Source organism: Canis lupus, chromosome 30 (genome assembly GCF_048164855.1).
Source record: "Canis lupus baileyi chromosome 30, mCanLup2.hap1, whole genome shotgun sequence".
NCBI classification, from domain to species: domain Eukaryota; kingdom Metazoa; phylum Chordata; class Mammalia; order Carnivora; family Canidae; genus Canis; species Canis lupus.
Genome location: NC_132867.1, coordinates 29,236,782 through 29,255,846, shown reverse-complemented (window position 1 = coordinate 29,255,846; position 19,065 = coordinate 29,236,782). Strand labels below are relative to the sequence as shown.

At 35.7% G+C, this 19,065-nt stretch overlaps 1 protein-coding gene across 1 annotated transcript; it reads left to right on the top strand.

Moving 5' to 3' along the window:
- Window positions 1-9,630: 9,630 nt before the first annotated feature.
- On the top strand, window positions 9,631-10,437 carry KRTAP26-1 (keratin associated protein 26-1). Its single transcript, XM_072806416.1, has one exon. It carries the CDS (start codon window positions 9,657-9,659, stop codon window positions 10,224-10,226), a length of 570 nt encoding a protein of 189 aa, XP_072662517.1. The 5' UTR covers window positions 9,631-9,656; the 3' UTR covers window positions 10,227-10,437.
- The last annotated feature ends 8,628 nt before the right edge of the window (window positions 10,438-19,065 follow it).

Sequence of the window (19,065 nt, the reverse complement as noted above, 5' to 3'; positions counted from 1 at the left end):
AGACCCCTCAGATGTATATCAGTGGGCTATATGCTTGGAAAATGATTGCTAACATATATCTTAGGGAGGGTACAGATAACAGAACTTTACAAAAGGATTTTTATAAGATCCTGGAAATTGGGCTAAGGTTTCCTTTTGCCTCTAGCAAAGTATTCACATTGAGATAGCTAAACGCCTTGAGGAAGGCACTCGGCCAGTTTCAAGTACTTGTCAATGGGGTGTAAGTTATAAAGAGGTTTATTTTTCTTCTATGTTTCTTTGCCTTTGTTCCTCAAGTCAAATGGGTAAGTGATCCAGAGTAGTCCCAACATTCTTCTGACTGCTTAACACATCCAACTCATTTCCACTTCTTGTTTTTGTTTTGCGGTTGTTTGGCTGAAAAATCTTTAAACTTCTCATAGAATAACCTAACCCCTTGCTTCTGGTTTAGATATTACGTTTGGCAATACTTTATTTTCTCAATATTCTGATTTTGAAGTCCATACCTCCAAGGAAGGTCACCACTAGGCAAGCAAAGTAGTCAACAAATGCTCTGAAAGACCTGTGGTTACTCCAGCTTGAGCTTCTTCAGTTTCTGGATTATTTCAGTTTTATGCATGATCGTTAAAGTCTAAAGTCAGTTTACTCATTCTCATGCTAAAATGCTAAAATGCTAGGCAATGGATGATTATTACGAAAGGATTTTTTTTAATCATAAAATTAAGCATTCTATAGTCTTTGTGATACTTCACATCACTTTCAAGATACCTGCTGGTTTAAGGGTTTAAGATTTTTTTAAACTAAAGGACCATTTGCTAAGTAATCCAATCTATATGCATTTCAGATAAGAGAGTGTTCTCCATTCTTTTCAGAATGGCTCTACATTCCTCCAGAAGATTCTTGGTGAGATAAGGTAGATCAGAATAGAACAGTCCTCCTTTCTTTACCATTAATATGAAAAACAGATAGTTGTCATTTGTGGTAACCAACTCCTGTGTTTTCAGAGTATTTCGCCATTGATTAATTTGCCTAAATACAAAATAAGACCACCTCAAGAGATACTGGTCAAGAAAAGAGATGAAAGGTTTTCAAATATTATGAGAAAACTTTTAGAAAAAACAAAATCTCCCCCACTTGGAAAACAAAACAAAACAAAACAATTCTATCAAAACCGAGGAGTAGCCTGTGCTAAAGATCAAGATAAAGACTTGAATCACTTAAATGTCTTTCAACTGAAGAAGAGTGTTTCTTGATCTTTTATGAAGTGTTCTAAAATAATACTTCAGAGGAAACAAATGTTTTAGGCAAGTCAGAGTCTTCATTTGGCCCTAAGTTCTGTTCTATGTGGCAGGATAAAGGTTTGTTAGTGCCAAACTCCCAAAAAGCACCTACTGATTTCAGTGGGACTGTTTGAGTTGCTGACAAGTCAAAATATTGACATTTTGATCTCATATTCTATTAAAAAAAAAAAAAACTAGAAAATCTTTGTATTCTAAAGTGATATTTCTTATCATAAAGTCTTTCCCCAGAGTTCTAGTGTGCCCACAGAGTCTAGAGTAAGAAGGAGCCAGAAGAGGTGCTTTTTCTATGCAAGGAAATAACTGAACAAGGATCCTCTGTGACCTAGAGGTGAACTGCAGTCTTCCCCTGGCTGTAAAGTGTGTTATGTGAAAAATCCAGGACAAGCACTATAATAGACCTAGACCTTCCTTTTCTTTAGGAGGTTTATAGTAAATCTTTGTCTTGGCTGTGAAAAGCTCTCAAAGAACCAAAGACAAATTGTTTCTAGTTTCTAAAACTAAGGGCCAAAGGGATTGCAGATATACATGCACATCCAAGTGAATAAGTTAGGAACTATCAGACAGAATGACTGAAAATAAGGCAGACTCTACCAATCTCTAATCAATTTTTTTTTAAGGATTTTATTTATTTATTCATGAGAGACACAAAGAGAGAGGCAGAGACATAGGCAGAGGGAGAAGCAGGCCCCTCACAGGGAGCCTGATATAGGACTCGATCCCAGGACGCTGGGATCATGCTCTGAGCGGAAGGTAGATGGTCAACCACTGAGCCACCCAGGCCTCCCTCTAATCAAAGTCTTCTCAGCAGCCATTTACCATCACATACATTGATCTTCATTCTGATATGAGAAATATTTGAGATAAAAGACAACTAAATGCATGAACTAAATAGAAGAAAACAGTGACTAAAACATTTTTATTTATTGTTTGAATAAATATTTACAAAAACAAAATATTGGGCATTTTTAGCAATACACACAGAAATAAGGCTATAATGTCTTTAATATAATTGTGATCAAGCAGCAAAAATAAGAGGTGAACTAAATAAATATAAAGTATGAAATGATCAGTACAATAGGAGATAGGTAAAGTAGAAACAAATTCCAAGGAAAATAAGTGGCTTCTGGTTGGGCAGAAATGAAAACTTCCTGGGAGGGATTATATTTGACTTGAGCTGTAAAGAGTAAGTAGGATATGGTTAATTAGAGAGGGTAGAAAAGCATTAGAGACAGCAAAGGAGATATGAGCAATATAAGTAAGACACTCACAGAGAATGGCAAATAGGGTCATCTGTAGTTCCAGATAAACACTTGAAGGACTCAGGCCTGGCAATGTATATGGGATCCATATTCTGAATAGCTTTGAGTGAGAATTTAAGGACCTTTGATTTTATTCTGTGGACAATGGGGAGGTACTCGAGATAACTGCAACTGAGGGAAAGATATTACTTGAGCTATATTTTATTACTAATCTGTCCTTAGGAATATGATAAAGATAGAAGTTTTTGTGAGAATAGTTTTATAATATTTTAAGCCTATGTGGCTGAGAGAATATGGTACCATAAGTACAGATCAAGTGTGTGGAAGGAGAAACCAACTTTAGAGAAAGCACTATTTATATATAAATATTTAATTTGAAAGGTAAGGTGTCCCAATGGAATGATCTAACAGACAACTACAAATGCAGGAACACAGATCAAGAGAGTAAGCCTGTAATTTAAAATACTGTGTAATTTATGTAGAGCTGTTAATTGAATGCTTATGATAGATGAAATGCAGAATAAGGAAAATGCAGAAGAAGAGGATTGAGAAAAATCTATTCTGGAGAATAGAAGGAAAAAAGGGATGTAGATATGAAGACAGAGCAGGTGGTCTGTGTGATAGAAACAGAACCATGGAATCAGAGCATTGCTGAATAAAAGTAGGACATGGTATCAAAAGACAGAGTCACCTGCCATGGATCTAAGACTGAGGGGAAAATTGCCATTGCATGCAGGGAATTCATCATGGGTGATCTTGAAGATCACAGCCAAAATATTGGTAAGGATAAAATTTAGATTTCAAAAATATGGATGGAGAAACATAGGGAAAATATATTGAGATTAGGTAAAGGTTTTTTTAGCTATAAAACACAATCTGTAACAAAAATTAATAACTTGAACTTCATCACAATTAAAAATATCTACTCCTCAAAAAGTCACTATTATAAGGTAAAGACAAACCACAGGCTGGTAGAAAATATTTATAAGTTTTATATCTAATTAAAAAGTTGTATCTAAAATATTTAAAGAATACCTCAAATTGAACAATAAAAAGCAGACAACCCAATTAAAAAAAAAAGAAAAAGGAAAAAACATTGAGCAGTGTCCTTACTAAAGAAGATATACAGATGGAAAATAAGAAATGAATACGCTCAGCATCATCAACTACTAACACATTTTAAAGCCGGAATGAAATGCTACCATATACTTAGTAGAAGAGCAATCTGACTCTACCACGTGTCTGAATATACCAATGCTGAAAAGCATGAAGTAGCTTGTACTCTTGTACACTTCTGGTGGGAATATAAAATGTTGTAGTTAGTTTAAATAACAATTTGACAACTCCTTAAGAGTTAAACATTGACCTATCATGTGAGCAAATAATTCCATTCATAGGTATTTATCCAACAGAGATGAATTTATATATGCATTCAAAAACTTGTACGTGAAGACTGCCTGGATGGCACAGTCGGTTAAGTTATCTGACTCTTTGGTTTCAGCTCAGGTCATGATCTCAGGACCCTGATCTCAGGGTCATATTTTCAGGGTCATGAGATTGACAACTCCCACCCCCAATGTGGGGCTTTGTGCTAAGTTAGGAGTCAGCTTGAGATTCGCTCTCACTCTTCTGCCCTCCTACTCGTGCTCTCTTTCTCTATATATATAAAAATAAATAAAATATATAAAAAAACTTATACAAAAATGTTCATAGTATTTTTGTGTTTGTAATTCTCAAAACCTATACATAGCTCAATTGCTCATAAACATATGAATGGATAAACAAATTATGGTATATGCATACAATAGAACATTGTGCAGAAATACAAAGAAGGAACAATTGATACATGCTACAACTTGGATGAATCTCAAAATAGATATACTTGAGTAAAAGAAGAGAGAAAAAATAGAATGTATGCTGTATCATTTCATTTCATTTAGCAAAATGTTAGAAAATGCAAACTAATCCAAAATGGCAGAAAGATCAGAGATATTTGGGGGATGAAAGGTAAGAGTGGGGTGAGGTGGAGAAAGGTAGGAAGGAAGGACTACAAACAGTCATGAGGAGATTTGGGGAGATAATGAATGTTATTATTATCTTGATTTTTAATACATACAAATGCCAAAACATAACAAATTATACTCTTTAAATATGTCAGCTTATTGTATCAATTATACCTTACTAAAGTTATAAAATATATGAACAAAGGGAGCAAGTTGAAAAAGACCTTGTAAAGGTGAACAGGACACAATTCAAGGGCTTAACTATGAATAGCAGAAGGGATACCTCCACCTACACTGTCTTTAATACAGATATAAAAGGATGTACTAATAAAAAAGAGTTTTCTGATATCATCTATGGCAAGTTCCTTTATATGAATGAAGTGAGAATGAGTGAAGCAAATTTTGTTCAAATCATGTGTAAACCATAGTTTCCACACTCAAGAATGTTATAATATATGAAAATTCAGTTGAAAGTAGACTACTGCCTTATTAGTTATCCAAAACTCTGCATTGCTGATCATTGAATTAGTACTTCCAATTGATTATGATTTAATGATTTTACACATGGCATCCAACAGGGGATGCTATATAATTAGGCCACTTCATTATGTTGTAAGTTGAAGTGGACTGACTACAGATAATGGGTTGTCTTTTTTAAGCCAAGTTGAGTATTAACCAGGGATTGCAGAATGATCAGGAGAGAAATTTGATGAAGTGTTTCCCATCCCCCTGAACTTCTATGTTCATATTCTTTTATATATCTTGAAAGCTGACTTTCCCTGGTGAAACTGGATAGATGGTAAGAAAAGTATATAAAAGAGATTATTGAGTGGACTAAGTAAAGGTCAACTTTTATTTTATTTTATTTTATTTCATTTCACTTATTTATTTATTTTTTAGACAACTTTTATTTAATAAAGAAAACCTAAGTTATATTTTGTGAATGCTATGATGTTAGTCAGCAAATATTTATTATGGATTGACTGTTTCCACACATATATTAATAATAATGATCACACCTACTCGCATAGGAATGCTGTGAGGATTAAATTGGTAAATATGCAAAAAACACATGGAATCATGTCTGATATATAATAAGAACTCAGTAAATAGTAGCTAATAAGGGTTCTCTAATGTAGTCAAAATATAAGACACTACAGCACATACAGAAAGAATGTTTTGCTTGCAATGCAAAGGAATGTGTGTGTGTCTGTGTGTGTATATGCGCACACACGTGTGCATTAAATAATGATAGCCATACAGATTGAAGGCTGGAGAGATTTATGTTGATAGGAAGATATTTACAAAGAAGGAGCTAATTTAACTGTGGTGTGAATGATGGATAAAATCAAAGAATCATTGCAAAGGAGAGGAAGGGTAGCATGGATGAGGAGGGGATGTGAAATGAGGAAGAATGTGCAGTAACATGAACAGACAATCCCAAAATACGGAAGAGAATCCCTACTGGGAAGCAGAGGAAAGCTCACTAAGTGTTGGGACAATTCTCTACGGACAAAAAGAAGTCATTGATGTTTTCGAGTAAGAGTCATATGATGAAATTAATTCAGGGGCTATTAATTTGAATACAATATTCAAGCTAAAGAGAAGATGATAGTGATTATGAGTCAAGATGGCAGTAAGAAATGTTCATATTCACTGAAGGGGAACAAAACCCAACTTGAGGGATGGCAGTGATAATAGGAAGGGAAATGGATGAAAAGACATACTATTAGTGGAACAAGGGAGAAAACCATTACAATAGGTTTTCCCTATTTCCAATATTCAATCATAGCACTCTCTTCTTGAAATCAGGTACTACAGCACCATGCCTGTAGAACAAAATCTTAACTGCTTCTTTGATGATTAAATTAAATTCAGCATGTGAATCTAAGTTTAGTTGCTACAATTTGTCTCTAAGAATCCTCCACTGAAAGCACTACGTGGTCATTTTTTTTCTGTGTTTATGCCATTTGCCACCATATACCCTGAAGCATCTTCCCCTTGCCAAGCCCACTGACATCTCCTTCTATGCTCCAAAATTAATATCGAATCCAAACTCTATGTAAAGTCAGTGAGCAATGTTTACCCTTCTCTATCTAACATTTATAGAACTTCGTAAACACTGACATGGATTGAGGCCTGTCTTATCACATCTACAAGACTGGGTGTATTTGAAAGTAAAAATCAGTAGTATCTTGGTATTATTGGCAGCATCTATCATAATGTTTAGCTCAGACAAAATGCTCAATAACTATTTGTTGGCTAAATGAACACAAAACTATATCATTTACTGTCTTAACTATATTGTTGCAATGGTCTGAGGATCCTTTGTGTTAGAGAGAGAGAGAGAGAGAGATTCAGAGATGTTCCTATAGAGTAAGAAGGGTAAGGACCTCTGGTTCATTGAAGAAAAAGCAGAAAAGTGAGTAAATCTGGGGGAGCACAAAGGATGCCTTGTTCCTCAGTCTATCCCTGAACTTCTGCGTCAGAAGAGTGTGAAACCTGTTTATAGCTTATGGGAGCCTGCTAATGAGATACCTATTATGCCACTTGAACTCTACAGTCTCTACCAAACAGCATTATTTCAACATTTGCTACATTAAGGTGCAACTTACATTTGGGGAATCCTATCTTCTAAGATATCATGAATATTTTTGCAATGTTACCTACACATAACAGGAAAAAAATGAGAGTCTTCAGTAGTGCTCTAAACTAATTAGACTCAAGGTGATACTTTTTGGAATGGGATAAGAAGGCTAAAGCAAGAAAATAAATTATTCTACTACACTGTCTTTCAGTTTACCATTTCAGTTTTTCTTATATCTCAATGAGTTCTAAAAATGAAACTGAAAAATAGATTATTATTAATATTCCAATAATGCCATGGAATGGTACTGATAGGGACTGGGAATCAGAGCAATTATGCTAATTGAAAATGATTAATAAATGATACTATAAAAATATTTCTAAATAATGCCATATCAGATAATGATACCAAAAACACTTTGGGGGCCAAGGTTACCCCAAAACAAATGTTCAAATGTTTGAACCTCCTTTGTTCAAATATTTTTTTGTATCAGTTAGTGTAATTTTCTACATTTCAAATTTTCTCATATGAATATTTAAAATAGTAAAATTGACTGTAAAGCATTGTGAGGATAAAGTGATGTGACATGTGGATTTCCATACTATAAGGCTTGCACAACATAGACACTAAAGGAATGCTAGTTTCCTCATTCCACACCCGTTTTCATGGAAAAACATTCATATATACATACAACACAAACAATACATATACATGCATAAACAGGAATATATCGATGTACTAATGATACTGATCTTGGGCTCTTGCTTACTTTAGAGAAGAACAGGCTTAAAAAACCCCAACATATAAATGAGATAAGTATTCAGTTAAATATAGTGGCTGCACCTATTACTAACGCCATTCAGTTGATGTATCCAGGATTTCACAAGAAGACTCTAGCAATGTGTACAGAGTATCAGGTGACTAAGACGGAAGGGTGGAGATTGAGTTTGGAGGAACTCCTCAAGCTCCTCAGGTACAAATCATCAAAGGGTAATGTTCTCTGACCTAAAATACTAAGATAATTTAAACGTATTAGTACAAGACCTCAGAGACAATATCATTTTCTTTTCATATTTCTATCCCTAGTAGCAAACATAGTCCTATATTGGCTCATAGAGAAACCAATCTTCTGTTTCAGAGATTTGGCTCCTCCTGGATGGAGGGAGACTTATTAAGTGTGGGTGTATCCATTGAACATTAAAATGGAAGAAATTGTTGTGATTTACATTGAATTTTTAGCTAAAGGGAATTGGAAAGTAGATCAAGCAAGGCAATTAAAATTCCTGTTAAAGTAGTCACTAGAGCCACTAGATATGTTGATATATAAAAATACAGTGGAATGGATGAAGCTAAACACAATGAAGCATTTTTAAACCAATTTTTACAGGAAAATATATTCCCAAATAGCCTTGAAAGCACTAATGCTATATATATGATGATTTCATATATATATGATGTTATTTCCCATGTAAAGCAGTTTAGAAGCTATTTTTTTTGGAAATTGACATCAGAACCAATGTAAGAAGCAAAACCAAACCCATTTCCAGGTCCTAATCATCATTTCTTTCTTCTTTTTTTATTCTATCAAGAACATTAGTTTTTGTTAGGAACATGAGTAAGCATGAAATATATAAACCTATACTAACTATTAAAAAAAAATGTCATGCTGTTCAACTTTCTTTGAGGGGTGTTGTTTACTTGCTGTTGTTCACAGTAGTATTTATATTTTCAACTGAAATCATCTTATTTTTCTATAGTAAGAATACTTTAAACATAAACCAAGCTTTTCAGCATGACTCTGTTTATTGAAATGCATAAAATGAGTATCGCTTTTTAAAATAAAAATATTTTGGTAGGAAGCCATTTCCACCAGGATTCTAAAAATAAAGCAAAGCATAAATTTAGGCACATTGACATTTTCTGTGTTATACCGCTTTTAAACTTTTTCTGCCCCAAATCATTTAGGTTATAGATCTTCCACATCTTTAGGTTATAGATTTTCCACATCCTTTTACAAAATACTTGTATTCAAGTTTCTTACTATTGGCGATTTCCAAAAAGAATAGAATTTCCCCTCAAAGAGAAAGAATTTGCCACTGTTTCAAAGAATTTTGCTACGCCTTTTTTTTTTTTTTTCTCCCGGAGAGTTTTGCTACAACTTTTAAAGGGAATTCCAAGACAGGAATTCTAAGAACGTTTACATAGTGGTGGTTATACTTGGATTACATGAATGACCTTCAGACATAGCTGTTTTGATTGGATATTTTAAGGAGAGATCCTATTAAAATTCAGTCACACTTCTTTATAGATATACTTAATCCATAGAAGGAACATCCAGGTTTATGGGAGGTGGGAGCTCCCCTTTCAGGGCTATAATAGAGAGTGCTGATGCAGCTTCCTACAACAAGGAGGAAGAGAGTCTGCGTTCCCAATCACCACCTTCCAGGGATATATAAGGGATCAAGTTAAATGAGGGGGGACACTCACTTCTTTCCATTCAACGAGAGCCTGCTTTTGAAACCTCACTATGTCTTGCCACAACTGCTCTGCCAACTACAGCTTGGGATCTCTCAGAAATCCCTGCCATATTCCTCTCACCTCCTCCATGGCCCTCTGCTCTACCCATGTGAGCTGTGGTGATGTCGTCTGCTTGCCTACTAACTGTCAAGACCATCCCCAGCCTCTGGACAACTGCCAGGAGACCTGCAGTGAATCAACCAGCTGCCAGCCAGGCCACTGTGAGCCCAACAACTGTGAAACATCTTGCTACCCTTCTACTACTTACTACGTGTCCAGACCCTGCCAAGGAACCACTTTTCTTCCTGCTGCTTCCTACGTCTCTGGCTCCTGCCTCCCCGTATCCTTTAGACCTCTGACCTGTGCGTCCAACAGTGGCCGACCCCTGAGCCTCTTCACTTATGGATGCCGCCCCTTGGGTTCTTTGCCCTGTGGTCCTCAAACACTGAGCATTGTACCCAGCAGCCTCAGACCTCTGCGTCCTGTCTTCAGTGGATCCCAACCTCTGAACCATGTGTACAGCACTTGCCGTCCATCTTGCTCTGCTCTGGGAGGGCAGTGGCTTCCTTGTTCCAGTTAATCATGCTAAGGATCTGGGACAAAAAATTCAAACTGTGGACTTTTGCTTCTTTCCTAGTAGTGCCCTTTCTTGCTTTTTACTCTGCCTGACGTAATTTGTGCTCCTCCTTTCATATTTTTATCTTTTCTTTTTATCGCTCTTTGGCATAAAATTATTTGATTTACAATGCTGTTCATTGTCACTCAGGTGTGGGAAGAATTTATTTGGTTCATGTTGCAATAAATGAGATTAAGTCAGAATTAAGAATCTGGTTCTTCAGTTTGTCTTTCATTATTTCATTTGAACACAGAAATGACCAACCTCAACTGTGCGCATGAATAAGACATGGGATATGCAACCATATGTTCTTGTCTGACAGTAGGGGAATGGCTTAGTGGTTTATTCCTCAAACTTCTTTCTAGATCTCTGATCCTACATACTTAAGACACCCCAAAAGCCCTTGGTGGAAGTAACTTTAAGAAGGCAAGATTAGGAACATTTTCCTTTTCTCTCCCATCCAATAAACATACTTCCACCAAAATGTCCTTTCTCATTGCAAACTGAACTCTGTTCCCCTGCTACGAAAGCCTTTGATGGGTTCCTATGCTCTATTCCCATGTAATAAAATTGCAAACCCCTGACCATGACATTGTTTTCCCTCATTGTGTTCCTCCATGCCATCTCTCTGGCTTCATCCCTTTCTCAATGTTGCCAAACTAAACTTCTGCAATTCTGACTTATGCGTAGGTCCTCAAACATGCAACATTTTATAATTATCTACCATTCTGCATGTCATCATCAAGGCCAGGATGCACTTCTAATCAATCTACCTTGAAAACTTGTCCTCAGTTGTAAAAACAGAAACCAATGTCATTTAGTAATTGTTGGTTTATTCAGCACAACTTTATGGCCTACCTACTATATCTTAAACCATCCTGCACCAGAGACAAAGAGCTGGACAGGGCAGCCCAGGTGGCTCAGCAGTTTAGTGTTGCCTTTGGCCCAGGGCCTGATCCTGGAGACCTGGAATCGAGTCCCACGTCAGGCTCTCTGCATGGAGCTTGCTTCTCCCTCTGCTTCTGTCTCTGCCTCTCTCTCTCTCTCAATCTGTGTCTCTCATGAATAAATAAATAAAATCTTAAAAAAAAAAGAGCTGGACAAGATCAACCTGAACCATCTCAGTTTTTGCCAGAAGCCTATATTCTGGGACATATCTGTATTAAAGATACATTTTTCCCTCACTCAATGTAAAATGTGTAGGGTATATATTTTCCAAATTAAAAAACACTAAATTGTAAAGGCATGATGTTAACATTTCTGGAGAACTGAAATATCTGGAAACTATCAGCATGCAAGAAAGACAATGATCTTCATGGGCTGACAAGTAGCTGTTTCCTTTAGAGAAGGCATATGCATCTGGTTCTCAGAATCCATCTTCCCCTGTAGACTTTCTGACACTGAAGTGGAATGCCAGTTCCTCACATATTCATGTTCATGCAACTGTTGTGAAATCCATTCTAGTTCATTCTTCTGCCTAACCACCCTGTCTCTCCTGTCTTCAAGTTTGTGACATCTGCACTCTTTATATTTTGAAGCTTTTCTCAACCTTTTCCTTGCCCTTTACCCTGAAGAGTAAATCGTGACTTAGCCCGTTTTTATCTCAGACATACTTCTATTGTTGACATTGTTGGACTGCTTATTTTAAAAACAATTTTAAGTGGTATTGTACTGGAAATGAAACTTACTAATTTGTGCTCAAATCATTATTCCACAGAAGAAGCCATTCTTCTGATTTCTAACCCATGTGTTTGTTGTGCCTATCCTTGAACTTTAAAATGAAATTATACAGTATCTACCCATTTTTTTTCTGACTTATTTTACTAAATACTGTGTTTGTGAGATTTGTCCATGTTTTGTAAATATCAGTAGTCTAGTTTTTTTTTTTTTGATACATATAATACCCAAGGTAGTAAAACACCAACATTTATTTAACCATTCTGCTGTTGACGATCATAACAAGTTGGTTCCTGTTTAGGTTAGGAATAATGTATAGAATACTCTTTTATTCATGTACCTATCTTTTGCTATACATATGGAGGTATTTCTATTGGGTAATATACTTAGGAGTGGAATTGATAAATTGCAAGGGATGTGCCTGTTCAGCTTTATTCTGTGCCACAACAAGGTAATGCCCAACAGTTATACCAATATTAATTTCTACTATCTGAGCATGAGCATTTCATGGCTCTGAATCCTCATCAATATTTGTAATTGTCAGTATTTTTACATTTGGCTATTCTAGTGAGTATGTTGTTATGAAAATTTTGGTTTTATTTTGATTCCCTTAGTGACTCATTAGATCAGGAATATTTTTTAATGCTTCTTTGTCACTTGCCTTTTTTTTTTGTAAAGTATCCATTCGTGTCCTTTGTGGATGTTTTTAATTGATATGTCTGTGTTCAGAATGAAGAATTTCTTTACATAGTGTCTGCATTCTTTGTGGGGTAGATGTAGTTTGAATACCTTCCTCCACATCCTTGCTTATCTTTTCTCTTTCTTACTGGTGTCTTTGGATTAATAGAAGTTCCTTATTTTAAGTTAATCCAATATATCGATATTTTATTTATGGTTAGTACTTCTTAGTTTCCTATTTAGGAAATCTCTGTTTGCCCCAAATTGGTGAAGATACTATACTACATGGTAACTTTAGAAACTTTTGTTTTGCCTTCAGCACTTGTATATAACATCAATGTAAAGTTGATGTGTGTATGTTACACAGAGGAGGCCAAAAGTCCAGTTGAACCACCACCTTCTCCTAAAAGACTCTCCTTTTCCTACTGCCCTTTTTTTCATAAATCAAATATCTATATATGGATGTGTCTATATCTAGATTCTATTCTGTTCTATTCACTATTTGTTCTTACATCAAAATCATGCTTAATTTTTCCTTGTTTTATTTATATTTCTGAACTCTTCTCTAGACTTTGAGGTCTTCAAAGGCTGCCTTTGTATCAATAATGACTAGGCTCACTGAAAATGTTTGTTGATTTGAACTTAAATAAGTTATATTTTGGTTAGATAGTTGTGGAAGCTAGGGAAAGAGGTATTTAGATTTAGAAGAGTACTGATGAGAAATTGCACATGTTCAGTTTTGTTCCAGAGGAGTCTTATTCTGTGTTATTTTTGTGAAGTTTGGCTGAAAACTGGTATACACTTCTCATCTCTCCCTAGTTTAGAACTCAAACAGGAGGATTTTAAGGGAAATTCTATACCCAATATCTCCTGACTACATAGAACCTGCTAATATTTATATATTAGCTTGCAAGTGATGATTTTGTATTGCTAGCCCAGGATCATGTTTCTTATTTAATTAATTTAATTACTTTAACATGCAGTAGGTCATTATAATTGTTCCTAATTTAGACAAAATCATACAGATTGTAAGTTACTGATCTGGGATTTATTTATTATTTACTAGTAAACTACATTATGATTATAATACAAAAAATGTGTTTGTTTAAGCCAGTTAATTTCAGGTCAGTAAATAAGTTGATAGGAAGCTAGATGCTTTCTAGCTTCATGGATATATTTCCTATGGCTAATGTAAGGGGAGAATAGGTGCTTAAGCTTTTTCTTCCACATATTTATTCTTTATTAATATCCAAGCACCAATGTGTTGATTGCAATTAACCCTCTGGGTATTGTCATCTTCGAACTGGCTGTCACAAGAACAAACTTACTTTTGCTAAGCCATGAACTCAAATACTGCTTTGCCCTTCCTATATGAACTCTAACCAAGAATACATGTTAGGTCTCCAGCATAACTAACTATGAAACATTGTCCCTGAAGTTCAAAATCAGACAGAATCATCTCGTTCTTTTTCTTGCCTGAAGTAAATTGAGGAAAAATAAATATTTAAACTTGAGTAATGATGAGCTAAGTCTTTAAATCAGGCATCCAAAAAGAAAAAATGCAGTGTTAGTCTGACAGATTGTTCAGATATTTTGAGGGTAGAAATTGGAATCTGAGTTTTTTCCTCAAGGCTTAATTCTGTATAATCACTTCTCAATATAAACAGTAGTTTCTTCCTTCTCCACTGAGACATAATTTCTCACAGGGAAATTTTCTAGAAATTGAAAAAGGTGACGCCACTGGAGTAACTCTTAAGGAACATGTGGACTTCCAGTTTTAGCTCCAACATGTAAAGAATGTAGAGGTCATCACTTCTGTCTTACAACAAGAAAAATTAGGACTACTTGAAAATCAATGACTTTTCTTGGACCCATCAGAGAGATGAATTTACACAGTAAGTTGCCATCTCAAAATTTGGAGAACCAAGTGAATCCAGAGAATCACAGCTGAGCTTGTTTACATGGAGCAGAAAGTCATGCTGAAACCATAACCCAGTTGGAATACTTAATAATTTTGAGTCACTGGGGGGCTGAGTATGAACCAGCATGAGGATAAGTATATCCTAAGGGCCACAGTTTTAGGGATGTCTGATATTTCATGTGTTTTACCTCCAGGAACTCCATCAGTTTCTTGGAATGAAGAATCCAGGAAGATGCTCTTTCAGCCATATCCAAGGAAGGGGCAGAGTAATCCTAGTGCAGCATACCCAGAGCCACTTCCTCTATAACAATCCCCACTCTCCAGGAAGAAAAACTTTGCTAGAGCTTTTCCCAACCTGAGGAAAAGACATTTCTCTCTTTTTAGTTCCCCACAGCTTTCCTCTTTCACCTAAGTGGCAGGGAGGAGGTGCAAAAACTAAGACACATGTGTGAAGGTCAAACTCAGGAACAGGTCCTCTGCAAGGTTGAGTTTTAATTATAATAGAAGGTGCCCACTCTCCCCTACCTTATCACCATGCCAACAGCCCTGCAGCCTAATAATAGTGGGTTGCAGTCAAAAGAGCTACATGATGCAGCTTCTGTCTGAGAAGCATATGTAGGAAAGCCCAAAGCCAAAAGGAGAGATTAAAAAAAAAAAAAAAGAAATGAAAAAAAGAATACTAGAGAAATCTGAAGCCTCAGGCACCTACAGCTATGGAAAATATCTAACACGGCCAATATCTTAGGCAGATTAATTGGAAGCCTCACACTAAAGGCCTATTTACCTCAGTTTCTAACATTCTATGCATCTTGTCTGACTTTCAATGAACTTTTAAGGCACACCAAAAGGCAATAAAATCCACTGTCTCCAGAGAAAAAATAAGCATGAAACTCAGTTCAGATATAATGTAGTTGTTGGAATTATCGGACAGGGAATTAAAGTAATTCTCATTACTATGTTCAGAGCTCCTGTGGAAAAGTAGGCAATATACAAGAACATATATATGGCTAATGTGAGTGGAGATAAAATATGAAGAAAGGATAAAAAAATGCTAGAAATAAAAAATACCATACAAAAATGAAGAAATGCCTTTGATCATCTCATTAGTAGACTGGACATGGCCAAGGAAAGAATCAGTGAGCTTGAAGATAGATCAATAGAAACTTCCCAAACTGAAATGCACAGAGAAAAGAGAATAGAGAAAACATATAACAGAGCTTCTAAGAATTGTGGGACAATTTTGAAATGATGGTATACTTTTGGCATAATTGGCATAATTAGAATACCAAAAGGAGAAGAAAGAAAGGAAAAGAAAACATTAATTGAGGTAATAATGTCTGAGAATTTTCAAACTTTAATGAAAAGCCCCAACCCCTGATTTATAAAACTCAAAGAACATCAAGAAGCATCAAAACCAAACCAAAGCCAAAACCAAACAAAAAGAATGTTTATACCTCTCATGTCATATTTAAGTCACAGAAAAACAAAGTGAAATCTTGAAAAACAAAACAAACAAACAAACAAAAAGCCAGAGATAAAATAACTTATTGAGAGGAAATAAGATAAGAACTATAGTGTACTTCTTGTCAGAAAGCATGAAGGCAAGAATGGAGTGAAATATTTAAAATATTGAAAGAAAAAAAAACACTAATCTAGAATCCTATATCCAATAAAATTATCCTTTAAAAGTGAGAAAGTATTAAGGTTTTTCTCAGACAAACAAATTCTGGGGAATTCATCAGCAGTAGAACTCTCCTGCAAAAATTTGTTAAAAGAAGTTCTTTGGGGAGAAGAAAATTATGTTTGTAAGAAACTCTGCTCCACATAAAGAAAAGAAGAGTGGAGAAGAAATAAAGATATAAAATAAACGTTTTCATATTTCCATCCTTAATTAATCTAAAAAGAATGTATACAGTGGCAGGGCTGCTTAGCTAAAATTCCTTTCATCATTTGAATCAAACCAGTCTTTTGCTAACTTTTTTTTTTTTTTTTTTTTTTTGGAAGAGTGGTGGATATTACCCCTGAAATGGTTGAGAAAGTCTACTTAAATATAAGAATTACTTCAGATTTACAACTCTGTCAATATTTCATTGTATTAGTTGACTAATACATTTGCAGCATTTGGTGTACATTATTGTTCAGTACATAATAAAGAATTCTTATTATGTGCCAAGTTCTCTTCTGGGCACTGCAGCAACAGTGATAAACAAAACAGATGCAGGGATGCCTGGGTTGCTCAGTGGTTGTCCATCTGCCTTCGACTCAGAGCATGATCCCAGGGTTCTGGGATCGAGTCCCACATCAGGTTCCCTGTAGGGTGCCTGCTTCTTCCTCTGCCTGTGTCTCTGCCTCTTTCTCTGTGTCTCTTATGAATAAATAAATAAAATATTAAAAAAGAAAAACAAAAAAAAACAAGACAGATGCTATCCCTTCTCTTCTGGAGCTTACACTCAATCTGGGGGAGAGACAGAAATAGATAGTAAATAGTGATCAAGAATATGAGAACATTAGAGTGGATAAAGTAGTATAAAAGGAATGAAAATAGTACTATAAACAGGAGGAGATAGCTACTTTCAACAAGGTCAGAAGCATTTTTGTCTTTTAAAAAGTGACATATGCATTGTAACTAGTAGGATTAGAAGAAGAGCATCCTGTGATGAACTGAGGGAGATGTTTGGAGCAAGGAGGACAAAATCAAAGGCACATACTTGGGACGGATCTAGAACAGAATGAGATTAGTGTGGCTTCGGGGCAGTGAGTGAAATTGCCAATATGTTTGCCAATCTATTAGACACTCTTGCCAACAATACGATCATCAACTCTATCGGGTATACCTACACTGTGTTTAACAAGCATTGGTTATGAGTGTCAACTGGATGGGTGTCCAATTAGAGACAGGTATTTCACCCATACTTACAATGAATCATAGCATCTTACTGGGACAGTAAGACTCAGAGTGGTTCCTATTACATAAAAATGACTGGTTATCTTACAAGAAGATCTTTTAAGAATAATCTTCAGCTATAATTTTTAGTATTTGTTAAACAGTGACTAATCTCATGTTTTACTGGAGTAACACTAGGTTCTGACCTAAGATTTCATAAGATAAAATATTCTTTTTAAAAAAAAATTTTTGGTAAAGGTTTTATTTATTTATTCACGACAGACACAAAGAGAGAGAGGCAGAGATACAGGCAGAGGGAGAAGCAGGCTCCATGCATGGAGCCCAATGTGGGACTCGATCCCGGGTCTTCAGGATTCCACCCTGGGCCGAAGGCAGGAGCTAAACTGCTGAGCCACCCAGGGATCCCAAGGTAGAAGCTTCAGAGGAAGAGGAGCTGGAGATGCAAAACACAGAATTTTGCTGTATGGAATGTGTCAGTGGCCATTCAGGAATAAACAATTATATTCTTCTCCAGATGTTTTAACATCATCTCTGCCAGTTATTTATACATTTATTGAATCAGCTGAATAAAAATAGCAACAACAGGGCTTGAACTTTCAGATAGATCCTTTGGAGTTATTATGTGATAGAATAATACATCATGTGGGTAACTCTCAAACCAACAGATATGAGAAACATAGCTTGAGATCACAGGGACATGGTATGGAAGTGCCTTTTATAGCACTAAAAATATTTTACTTACTAAAAATATTTTAGTAAGAATATTTAATTATCTCTCCTTTACAATGTCCAATACCTTCTAATACCTTTGGCTATTGTGGTTCAAGCCAAAGGTACTCAAGCAATACTTATGAATGTCTTGCTCACTTTTGAAGGTTAACATTCACAGAAAAAAAAAAAAAAAAGAAAAAAATATATATAGAGAGAGATGTCAGAGTAACCCTGATTGTCAACTTCAAAAAATATTTAAAGGAAAACATTCTTAATTCTGCACTTTTTCTGACATATTTACCATGACAATACTTAAATATTTTCATAAGCTTGTTTAAAGTCCAACTTTTTTCCCTCTCCATTATTTTGATATTTCTGCTCCTTTTTACTGATTGCATTACTTTTTCTGTATGGGAAATTGCTCAGCATATGTTAATGTACTTTCTTGGTCAAACAAACATATGTCGTTAATAGGTATTCATTACTTCTAATGTGTTTGTCATAATAATTTTTCTATTTTTTAAAAAAAGATTTATGTGTTTATTTTAGAGAGAGAGAGTGCATAGGAGAGAGGGGCATAGGAAGAATCTCAAGCAGACTCCACACTGAGCACAGAGCCTGAAGCAAGGATTGTTCTCACCACCTTGAGATCACAACCTAAGCTGAAACCAAGTTTGATGTTTAACCGCCTACATGACCTAGGTGCCCCATTTTTCTATTTTTTTTTGGGGGGGGGGCATACAGATGTTAAAAGTTTAGGTTGTACATTGAAATGAAAGCAGGTGGGCAGCCTGGGTGGCTCAGTGGTTTAGCGCCTGCCTTCAGCCCAGGGAGTGATCCTGGAGTCCTGGGATCGAGTTCCACATCTGGGTCCCTGCATGGAGCCTGCTTCTCCCTCTGCCTGTGTCTCT